At 38.3% G+C, this 11,309-nt stretch overlaps 1 protein-coding gene across 1 annotated transcript; it reads left to right on the top strand.

The window, feature by feature from the left end:
- The first annotated feature begins 602 nt into the window (after positions 1 to 602).
- grhl3 (grainyhead-like transcription factor 3) lies at positions 603 to 11,246 on the top strand. Its single transcript, XM_081394224.1, has 15 exons — positions 603 to 717; positions 1,960 to 2,119; positions 2,200 to 2,264; positions 2,883 to 3,099; positions 3,330 to 3,409; positions 3,603 to 3,753; positions 4,255 to 4,366; positions 4,684 to 4,778; positions 5,705 to 5,863; positions 6,816 to 6,897; positions 7,182 to 7,315; positions 7,948 to 8,074; positions 8,211 to 8,296; positions 8,401 to 8,465; positions 10,255 to 11,246. The coding sequence occupies exons 1-15, from the start codon at positions 701 to 703 to the stop codon at positions 10,370 to 10,372; spliced, it is 1,668 nt and encodes a 555-aa protein (XP_081250350.1). The 5' UTR covers positions 603 to 700; the 3' UTR covers positions 10,373 to 11,246.
- Positions 11,247 to 11,309: the final 63 nt, after the last annotated feature.

The following is an 11,309-nucleotide window of genomic DNA, read 5'->3' as shown; positions in this document are numbered from 1 at the left end:
AAATAAATGATCAAGAATGAAGCATGATACACATAATCATAATTGTTTTGGGAAAGTATGGTGTGTAATGAGAGAGTAATTAAATGCACGTAAATAATTAGGACTTCATTATGACTACATTATGACCATGTAAAAAGAATACAGTAGAATATCAAATAAAGCAAAATAAAAAAATAATTTCAATTAATTGAAAAAGGCCATAAAAACCATGCAGCCAAAACCTCCCTCTTTCATTCTATTGGAGATTGAGAGAATGACACAACCTTTAATTTGCATGTTAAAACCATGTTCTTTCACCTGTGCCTTTGGTTTCTGATCCCAAATAAGATGCATTTCACACCTGTAGCTGCAGACTCTCAGTCTTTTATATGAGGTGTTAATGAGTTACCCCCCCCCCCCACCCCCACCCACTCACACCCACTCACACCCACTCACACATGCTGAAGTTTCTCTCCAGCACTGAGAGAGTTAAGGGAGGATACACCTGTCCTATCACACACCTGTCTCAGCCTGGCAGCCAATCAGAGCAAAGAAGGCAACCTGCTATAAATGGAGAGACGATGTGGATACAAATCAAACCACCTCATTTATCAGGATATAAACACATAGACACACATTCAACCAGACGTACAAACACATCTGGGAGAAGAGGCAAGATAACAAGCTAAGGATTTTATCACCATCGTCTGTCAGAGGAGTCATGACCAAGGAGATTGAGTAAGTCATTATTTGTATAAATTATTTCCATTAAATTTTACAAAGGTATTTTTTTCTTTCTTTTGTTTTTGTTTTGTTGGTTGGCTGTGTTGAACACATTCCATTTTTTTTATATAAAAATGAATTGCTATAATTGCTTTGCAAAAATCCTATTTGTTTATTAAGGGTATATATACATATAAATATTATAAAATATATTGTATTTAATATATTATCAGCAACTGTCTAGACATTCTCAAATGAGCTGTTAATGCAGGACTAAAAAATGCATTTAGTTTCATATGATTCATCTGATTTCTTTGTGGGTTGCGCTATAGTTTGCAGTTTCACCGCTCTGAGCTGTCTCTTCCTCTTGAGTAACGTCTTTCTCCTCTTCTCCCACTCTCCCTCTGCTCGAGAGTAAACGGGCCCCCACATGAATGAGCACATGAAGATAATTTCTGCTGAAAATTGACACCAGGACCCAAACACACATTCTCGGTCTCTTACGCTGACAGACAGCCTAGTGTAACTGTCCTAAGGTGCCGAGTGCACAAAAACACATCAGTCTTGTGCTAATGTGTTGCGGGTTGGGGTCTATGTAAACATGCAGGTGCCTAGAATTAGTCGATAGGGGAACTTAACAAGGATTTAAATTCTATGCAGGTTTTTCTTTTTTCCAGTGTTTTTTTTTTTTTTTTTTAAGAAATAAACCAAAAATGCTCATTCATTAAGTGTGAGCACAGGTGCCTAAACAGTTCTGTTTGCATTTTAGCTTATAAAGCAGACCACCTCATTGCTAATCCTAGTAGTTCGGGAAACAAACAAATCTAACTGTTTGAGGAGTTCTTCAAATCCTTGTCTTTTGTTTGTGGTGCTCGTGTTAAGTTAAAATTAACTTCTTTGCTTCTGACCGTTGATCCGTTTCAAGAGTTTTTGCCCTTCAGAGTATATGAGAAGAGAAAGGTAGATGTGTGCCACCATTTTTCTTCACATTTAGCCATTTCTTTTCTTTTTTTGCCTGAAATGATGTGATTGGGGAGGTTTTCCTGAGCATTATATTGGCTTGAAGTCTGAAGGCTTCACTTCAATTTTGTGGTTTTATCACTGAGCATCGTATGTGCACCAGAGGCACATTTTTGTGGCCTTTAAAGCTGTTATTAAATCATTTTGCCATACATCAATTTGCAAAATAACACGTTGCAGTTCTTGGGAATGCTTGATGTTTTATCTGTGCTAATATCTCATTCGACTTTCCCCTAGGGCTCTCATGGTACAGCAGAACGAGAGTTTCAACTACTTGCGCTATTCAGACAATTACATGATGGACTCCTGGCCTTACGAGGACGACATCAGCAAGACTAAACCCAGACTTCAGTCAGATGAAGACCTGGCTATTGACATCTTCTATGATAACTGCAAGGTAATTTTTTTAAATATATATATATATCATTATTCAATTTGTATTATAAACAAAAGTTATATTATAAATATTTTTTTCAGACTTCAAAAGAGCCGATGACGGCATGTACCCGTGGTAGCAGCATGTACAAACCCAGAGAGGAGAGGTAAGTTTGACCATAAAGTTTTATGATTTATGAATCAAAATGCTTACAATACTAAGCATACAGTAAAGAAGTACTGTCAGTTTGTAGTATCAGACAGAAGGCAAGATGAACATATGTCACAACAGTAAGTCATCCAGATTTAAATGTCACATTTTCTCCATCCGGTACTATATTGCTAGGTTGAGTAATTTAGCCAAAGATTATCTGAGGTCAGAGCTGGTTCAGCTGTTAATCCTTTTCTTCAACCCATCCCAAAAACGACTGAGTCACTACACAGCACCCTTTTGTGCTAGTGAAAAATAGCTGCCTATAGAGCTTGTTGTTGGTCTCCCCGATGTCAAACCCAGCCGAGAAACTCAAACAGTGAAAAAAAAATCAGCGTTAGGTAGCAAACAGCTCCCGCCCAGAGTGTTTGGCTTTCCTTTTCATGAAAAGAAAGCTCCATAAACAATGCAGAGATTGAGCAAAGCTTTTATTGACTTTAACACTTTTTTGTCATCATTGTTTAGATAGGTAACAGATGCCCTTGTGGAAATAGCATTAAGGATTGAGTACCATTATAAAAAATTCAATGTGCAACTAGAAGGTTCCTAATATGTATTGGCATTTCTCCCTTAGGACACCGAACAGCTCTTCCCCTGAGCTGGCCACACTGGAGAACGCTCAGATCATGAAAATTCTTTCTGACAATATTCCCTTCAGCCACGTTAAGCAACCATTAGGGAGCACTGAAAGCTACCCAGTCAACATCAACAACATCTTGGAGTCGCTCCTCCCCCCACAGTCACAGAAATCATGGCAATCTCACCCAACCTTTCTCGAGGTCACCCCTGAGGTTTGCAAAGCACATTTAAAATGATTTTTTATTTTAAATTAGTTTATATATTATTTTTATTTAAATAATAATCTTATATATTAACAATAGTATGCATTTTTGTTGTTGTTTCTGAGCCATTACAACAAATACAACAAAAAAAATATGCCATGAATGCCTAAAACAGGTGCTTTGTCAAATATAATTACCATCAATTTATGACACAAGTGTTTGTTTTCTTCAAAAAACAGCCTCTAAGCAACCGCAATGCGTTTGTGGGACAGACAAGCCCTGTATACTCCTACCCCAACTCTTCTCCAGAAAGATACAGGTGAGACAGGCTGCCTGAGCCTTTAAAAATCAGTCAGAGTTTTTTCTTTCTCATTCTTTTGCCTCTATGAAAAATCACTGTGTCATTTGGTTACTTTATACAAGCTATAAAAAGTAATAGATATTAGTACGCTATGTAAAAAACTGAGCAATGCTGTTGCATAGAAATGTTTTAATTTGACTGTTTTTCGCAGGAATGACTTCCAATTCGTTCTTGGCTCCCCACAAGCGTCCCAGCACAAAACTACAGAAATACCCATGGTGTACCTCAACAAGGGGCAGTTTTACCCCATCACGCTGCAGGGAGTGGACAGCACTGCTGGGGTGGCATGCAGCAAAGTAAAAGTAAGTTATACTTTCAAAAACTCACATTGGGAATTTCTAAAATAGCACAGAATTCAGGTCAGAATTCATGCTCAGCATATAACAGATTTTTTCCCTCAAGTAATCTGCTCCAAAGCGAAAGAGTTACAAGATAATTTAGCATCTTTTAAAGTACCGTATTTTGACATTTTGTGGCTCAGTAACCTTGACGTGACACTGCAAAGAAGATTCAGGGCAAGTTTCCTTGACTCGTCCAAATACTAGTCCAAACTCATATGCCTTTGCATACTGTAAGACTATAAACTCAGGTGATGGAGAAGAAGGTGTGACAGATTGGCTCTTTTGTTTAAAGCACACACTGCTATGGTCAGTGACAAAGCAGAGAGAAAGGGGTATTAGTGTGGTGACATCACTTGGTAAACAGCAAAACGCCAAGTATTGTCCTACAGGGAGTCACCACTCTCTAAAAAAACAGTAACAGGTTGTAATAATGCTTTCTTTTCCTTCCTTTATCTCTTTCAGACGGTGATCATGGCTGTGTTTGAGAATGACAAGAGTCCTGAGATGCAGCTAAAGTACTGGAACCACTGGCACGCTCGACAGCCTACCGTCAAACAAAGAGTCATTGATATCGGTGCGTAATATCACTCTACCTAAAGAACACTGCAAAAACAATACTTAATATTTATTGATTTCCAGTCAAAATATCTTTTTGATAGATACATTACATAATATAAGATATAGTTATTTAAAGATTTTTAAAGATATGTTGAAATTACAATATTTTCGTTTACCTCATTGGCGTATCATTTTTATTAATTTTATTTTGAAAAAAAAAACAATACTGATTTACTACTTTAAAGTCAGATGTCATTTAAGGTGGAAGGTTTTGATTGATGTGTTGAATTTAATCCAATATATATTAATACATTCTTCTATATTGACTCTTAGCTGACTACAAGGAAGTTTTCAGTGGAGTGAGTAATTTGGAAGAGGTTGCTTTCAACGCGCTGTCCTTTATCTGGAACACCAATGAAGAAGCAAAGGTGAACACCACACACACACACACACACGCACAGATCCACCTGTCACTTGTTTTTGTGAAGTGATGGGTTGAAAGGAGGATCATTTAGAGGAGTGTCAGAGAGCAGTGGTATCTACGGTATGCAGCCTCCTTAGGCACTTGTCATCATAGGGAATAAAAAAGAAAGAGGGAGGGAAGGAAGCAAGCAGGAAAGAAGAGAAAGAGAAATAGGGCACATTTCAGCATGCCCCTAGGGTAGTGATGGGTGGGACAACGAAACTCACAGCAGGTGGAGCAGAGACAGAAAGAAAGAATACAATCACTGTAACGCACTTTTATTGACTTAATAAAAGCACAACTACAGCAAATGATAAAAGTCATTTTAAGATTTATAGCTTTAGCTAATAATTGGAACAATTGAATACACAATTCTTCTGTCAAATATCATAATTCATTAGTCTAATGTTAGAATGTTTATAGTTGCCAAGCAATATGGCAACAGCCCTTTTTTACAATCAGAATTAAATGTTAATCTGAAAACTCGGACATCGGCACCTGTTCATTAATTTATTCCTTCAGTTTATGATCATCATCATATTATTTAGATGATTGTTTTTGATTGTTTTGCCTCCGGTTCTAACATGTTGGATCTCGCCATGTTGTTCTCCATATGGACACTCCTTTTCTTTTGAAATGAATTGGAATTATTGAACAACCACTCACGCCATATTTGCATATGACACATCTAATGTGTCTTATCCCTGACCCTTCCTTTTGTCAAAGCATAGGGTTTTTTTTGACAGGCCTGTGCATGAACTAAACAATGCATGTTCATTTACTCTGCATTTTTATTTTTCTATATGAACTGTCATGTCGTTGAGTAACAAATCTAGCTTCCTAATTAAACAATGCTTTCTTGAGATTTCATGTATCTGATGTGTTTCACAGGTTCACATTGGCATCAACTCTCTGAGCACTGACTTCTCCTCACAGAAGGGGGTCAAAGGTCTTCCTCTGAATCTTCAGATCGACACGTATGATTTCAGCTCAGGGAACAACCGTCTTATTCACAGAGCTGTTTGTCAGGTCAAGATCTTCTGCGATAAGGTGAGCCAGTGCCCAATTATGTGTTACATTTATTTTTTAGAAAAAAACGTATATAAAAAAAATATAAAATGTTTAACTTTTATGAAATATATTTAGATTTTATTAATATATTTATAAAAATATAATTATATTATTAAATTATAAATATAAGAAGCAAAACCAAAAGAGAATCTTATAACAGTGTGAAAAGATGCACGCATACATTTCAAGGCTTCATGAAAACTAAAACACTTATCAGGGTGTGCATTGGATTTCTGTAGCTTGTTTGGCTCATCTTGGACTGCGTCATAAACTCTAGAACAAAACATTGTCCTGACTCATGACCTACTAAGTTATTTACTCATAAAACGGTCTATGTCTGACCTCGGATCTCTTACTGGCACATTTTCAGTTATGCGATAACTGTTTTCACTGAAGCAGAAAAACAGACAAATTTGTGAATTTTTCGTTTTCACTCTTTCGATGTCACTCACCCTTACTCTATCTGATTCCTATTGATCTCTTTTGTTGAGCTGATCAGATAAATGACAGCACACTGCTCTATCTCCCTCATCTCCTTAAAGCTCGTTTGAGCGTTCCACGGCAGCCATAGTTATTAGCTGATTGGCTGTGTGGGGGAAATGCATGATTGGAAGGTCAGATTTAACACACGTCTGACTGGTTTAGCAGCAAAAGGTGAACAGAGTGCATTTACTGCATTGCTGTGGTTTCTCTAGCTGGATCAAATGCATATCTACTACACAGCTGGCACCTAAACTAGACATGAACTCGGAGTTGTTTATAAGAGGGGTTTCATATATATATATTTCACAATAAATATTATTATGAAGTATGGAAGGAGAGTTAAAAAAAATGTATTGTGAATTATTGGTTTTACAAGCTGTCCTGAAATGCCAGATACATTTTTATTTGCTCAGATTCTAAATGTTTTATTGCTCTTAAATGCTTGCAGGGTGCTGAGAGGAAGATGAGAGACGAGGAGAGGAAGAGAAGCAAGAGGAGGACCAAGAATGTTGCAGACTCCAGCAACAATGGTGAGTGCCGTCAGTCACATAATTACAGCCTGAGACTCTCAGGGAACACCCATTACCACCCTACCAAAATCATAAAGAGAATACAGAGCAAATTTTCCCCATTTGGTGTCCATGTTGTGACTAATGATGTGTAAAAGAGGGCTCACAAGCTTAAATTACCTGCGCGGGCTACTAGCCAAGCAGTGTTTTCCACCAGGGTCTAATTTTCGTTAATTACGCCTTTATGAAACATTTTCATTTATTACTCTGAGAGTTATGTTAAAACGTTTTTTTCTTCTTCTCAGGTTGCAAACAGTCCCTAGTCTCAAGCTCTGTTGGAAAGGACTCTACCTACTTTAAAACTCTAGATGATCATGTCACACAACCTGTTTTATTCATCCCAGAGATGCACTTCAGCACTATGCAGCGCTGTGGCCTGGTACGTCTGTCTTTCACACATATACACACACATGCTCTTCCCTACATCCTAGGATATGCGGCTTACCGCAGCATTGTTGAGTCATGTTCACCAACACCCCGAGGGGTGAGAGTCTGGGAGCGAGAGAGGGAAAAGTGTGGGAAAAAATGTGGTGGGAAAGAAGTGGGCTTGGAAAAGAAAGAGAGAAAGTGATCTCGAGATCAGACATGCTAACTGGTGCGCTCCAGAGTTTACATGACAGCGAGCGAAACTCACCTGAGATGGGGACGGCCATGCTGACTGACACAGGGATTAACCCGTGGGAGCTCAAACACACGCGCACACACACACACACTTCTTCTGAGGGTGTTGAAGAGATGCTTTTCAGCTGTGTTTACACAGGCTAAGAGAGGAGGGATGGAGACTGTTCCGACAGGCCTTTTTCCCACAGTCCATATTTCAAAATCGTCGTTTGGTCTTTTTACATGAAGAAAGAGCCCATATTAGCGTCTTTAGCATATTAGCAAAGGATTAGGAAATCATGAGACCACCCTACATTTTGTTCTGCATTGTCACTGTGATAATATTGTTATCATTATCATCAGCATGCGACATTTTAACAACTTTGATTTTATCTCTTTGTTATTGTCCAGGTGCCCCCTGTTAGCCTGGAAGAAATGGACAAGACATCACGGAAACGTAACAGCAGCTACGCAGATGTCGGCGACCAGAGCAGCTCCCCTCCAAGCAAACAGGCCCGCCGAGACGAGCAACAGAGAGGTACAGTAGACTCAAGATCATTTTAGTAAAGCAGTAACCTGAGAACATAACAAAACAATCTCAGTCTCACTTTGTTTCGCGATAAAAATCACAGTCCCACAGTGTTTTGATAGTAGATTCTTTATTTTTTCTTCAGTTTTACTCTACGTCAGACGAGAGACTGAGGAAGTATTCGATGCCCTCATGTTGAACACGCCAACCCTCAAGGGCCTGAGAGAAGCGGTGAGTTTTTCAACCTCTCTTTCCGTTACACAGTTTAGCGAAGATCTCACTTCGAACCTTGAGAGGAATTGTACCTAAGACATGACTCATTTCTTCCTTCTCAGATTTCAGAAAAGTACGGTATGCAAGAAGACACCATTGGGAAAATCTTCAAGAAGTGCAAAAGAGGGTGAGTGAGATAAAGCTAAACGTCACTGGGCGAAATCGTTTGGGGACTGTTGCAAGCTGTGATGAAGTCACGGATACAGATAGAGGGATGTCGAAACGCTCTTTCATAGAGATGAACGACTGTTAAACCCATTTCTTATAATCTGAGCTCCATCTCAACAAGCTGCCAGGAAGCAAAGTCGACAGACCGGGTTGACAGGAGATCTATAGTGTTCGGAATGTGATGATTGCTGCTCCCCTTTAAAAAGACGGTGAATTAAAAGCAAAAGAAAAGGAGGAAGACAAGATGATTTCAACATAGGTAGTCATCTGACTGCGTTGTATGTTTTTTTGTGGTTTATGAAGCTCAGAGAGAAACAGTAGAGATGAGGGCTCTGATAGGAAGGCGGCGCTGGTGTCTGGTTGTGTAAGAGACAGTACGTGCGAACTACTGAGAGCACCATTTATCTCTTTAGTTGGTGATCACCCATGACACCATGTAGATATTTGCGCTTACCTGTTCACTCATCCATTGAAGAACATGTGTGGGAATAACTCACCTCAGTGCATCATAAAGTATAAGGCGTTAAAATAAAGCATATAATTACATGGCTGTATACTTCACATGCCTGCTGAAGCGTTCAAGGAGCGTTTGACCTAGGTAGGTCAAAGAAACATGTCCAGGACTTTCAAAAAAAGCATTTGTCTTAATCAACCTAGCCTAGAGCTGTGTAACTTGGAGCTTAACTTTCCTCAGGCCGTTAGCTGATGATATGGCTGAGGGATAGAGACAGGTCGAGCAGCATTCTCGGTCGTTCTTTCGCTCCAATCTTCAATCAGACTCCCTCCACCCTCAGGGCTGGGAGAACTGGCACAGCCTCGCTCTTAGTCTGTCATACACCCGAACATCGTATACATGTTGGCCGGTGGAGACGACTGTTGTGCCAAATAATGGATTGCGTAAGTCGTGAGATAAAGATTTGTGTTTTTAAGGATCTAAATCAGGGTCTGCCCTTAGAGAAGGAATGATGAATGCTTTAGAAGATTGAACATGAATACTTGAGGTTTCTTTCAGCAGTCGTTAGGGCACAGTTCATCTGTTCGTCAGTCAGTGTCACTCAACAGCTCAACACAGACATAATGACTAAAATAAATAATGTGCAGTGATGTGCAAATGTTAATGACCGGGTGTCAGAATTATAGCGCTATGGCTTTTGTGCCGAGGAGAAGCAACTTTTGGTCTAAAATATCACTGTAAAAAGGTATCAGTTGACTTAACTTAAAAAAAGTGAGGAAACCTTCATGCGTATTGAAAAAAATGAAAGTTATAAAAATGTTACAAAAATAACATTGTTATGTGAAAAAGTCCTAATCACTTTTTACAGTGATGTAGTTTGTGTGTGTTTGGTTCTAAAAATACACAATGGTACCAACATGTATCTGTTATCACCTATCACTATTATTACAGTATTATAGTTTTTTAACGTATAGGTACATAAAATATGCTGTTTTTACATTTAGATTACTTTGTTGTCATATTGCACTCGCTTATATTTATTCTTTAAAAACACAATGTTAAATGTAATCTTTAGAAAATCTCAAAGTGAATATCCATTTTTCATACTGTGCATTATCATGTCGTGATGCCTAATTTCACTTGTAGCATTTAAAATGCCTCTTTAATTTATTAAAATAGTTTCGAATTTTAATATCGCCAATATATTGGTTATCAGCACAGCATGAAAATTATAGGGCAGAATTTTAACAAGAATTCTAGAACTTATTTTCTCTCTCTTTCTTTCTATCCACAGGATTTTTGTGAACATGGATGACAACATCATCGAGCATTACAGCAACCACTCTGCCTTCCTCATTGAGATCACTGAAATTATGATCAGCCACTTCCAGATCACACTAATGGAGTTATAAATGACACCACCAACTAGACACACCGCACATGGTTCTGCTGACAGCTTCTCTCTGCCCTCTCGATCGAAAAGCAGGACTGTGAGACAGATTCTGCAGTGCCAGAACTGTTGCTATGGAAACAAAAGAGCTCACCTGCCAGTTATATCATGATCAGTTTCAACAGACATATCATTTTTGACCAGTGTAAATATAAGTTACCTCTTTTGTACCTTTTGTATTTTATCTACAACTATTTTATAACATGAGCAATTATGATCAACAAGGTACATTGTAAATATTAATTGTAAATAGACATAATTATCATAATATTGTGTGTTGACATGATTTTTTAAAAAGTTATATGTTATTATTTCAATGATAAACTTGCCTTTTTAATGCTGCCTCTTTGCTGCTTATGATAGGCCTATCATTTCTAGGACAGGATGTGAGGCGTTTGTATCGCTTTATGGTTTGCATGTTTATTAATCTTTCCGCGTGTTACTTAAGCATACTTCCAGTCAGGGTGCTGTAGCTATCAGTCTTAGTTTCACATCTGAAACGCTCCACAAACACACACAAGTGTCTTAGACCTTTAAGTCACACATTTCCCCCCTCAAAGAGCCGTGTATCTGTCAGTATTTAAGATCATCACATTTTGAAAACTGACTCCACACATTTCGAATCTGTGTGGCTGTAACGGTTGTCAGGACAACCGGACATTTTGTCCTCCGACATTTAACAAGTAAGTTCGGACGAACCACTGCAATATCGAACTTGCCCAAACATCAGATTAAATAATGCTGACTTAATTTTGTGGCTTTTGTTTCACAAAACTTACATTTCAAATGCTTTGTATTTCTGTCAAACAATTTTGTTATACTAAAGCTGTGTTTCCTTTTTTACTGCCTTTGCTTTTGTAAGGAAAATAAAATCCAAATCAAAAATCCATAACAAACTC

Source organism: Scardinius erythrophthalmus, assembly GCF_964197995.2.
Source record: "Scardinius erythrophthalmus genome assembly, chromosome: 19".
NCBI lineage: Eukaryota > Metazoa > Chordata > Actinopteri > Cypriniformes > Leuciscidae > Scardinius > Scardinius erythrophthalmus.
Note: the sequence above shows the minus strand (reverse complement) of the source record. Positions and strands in the feature narration are given on the sequence as shown.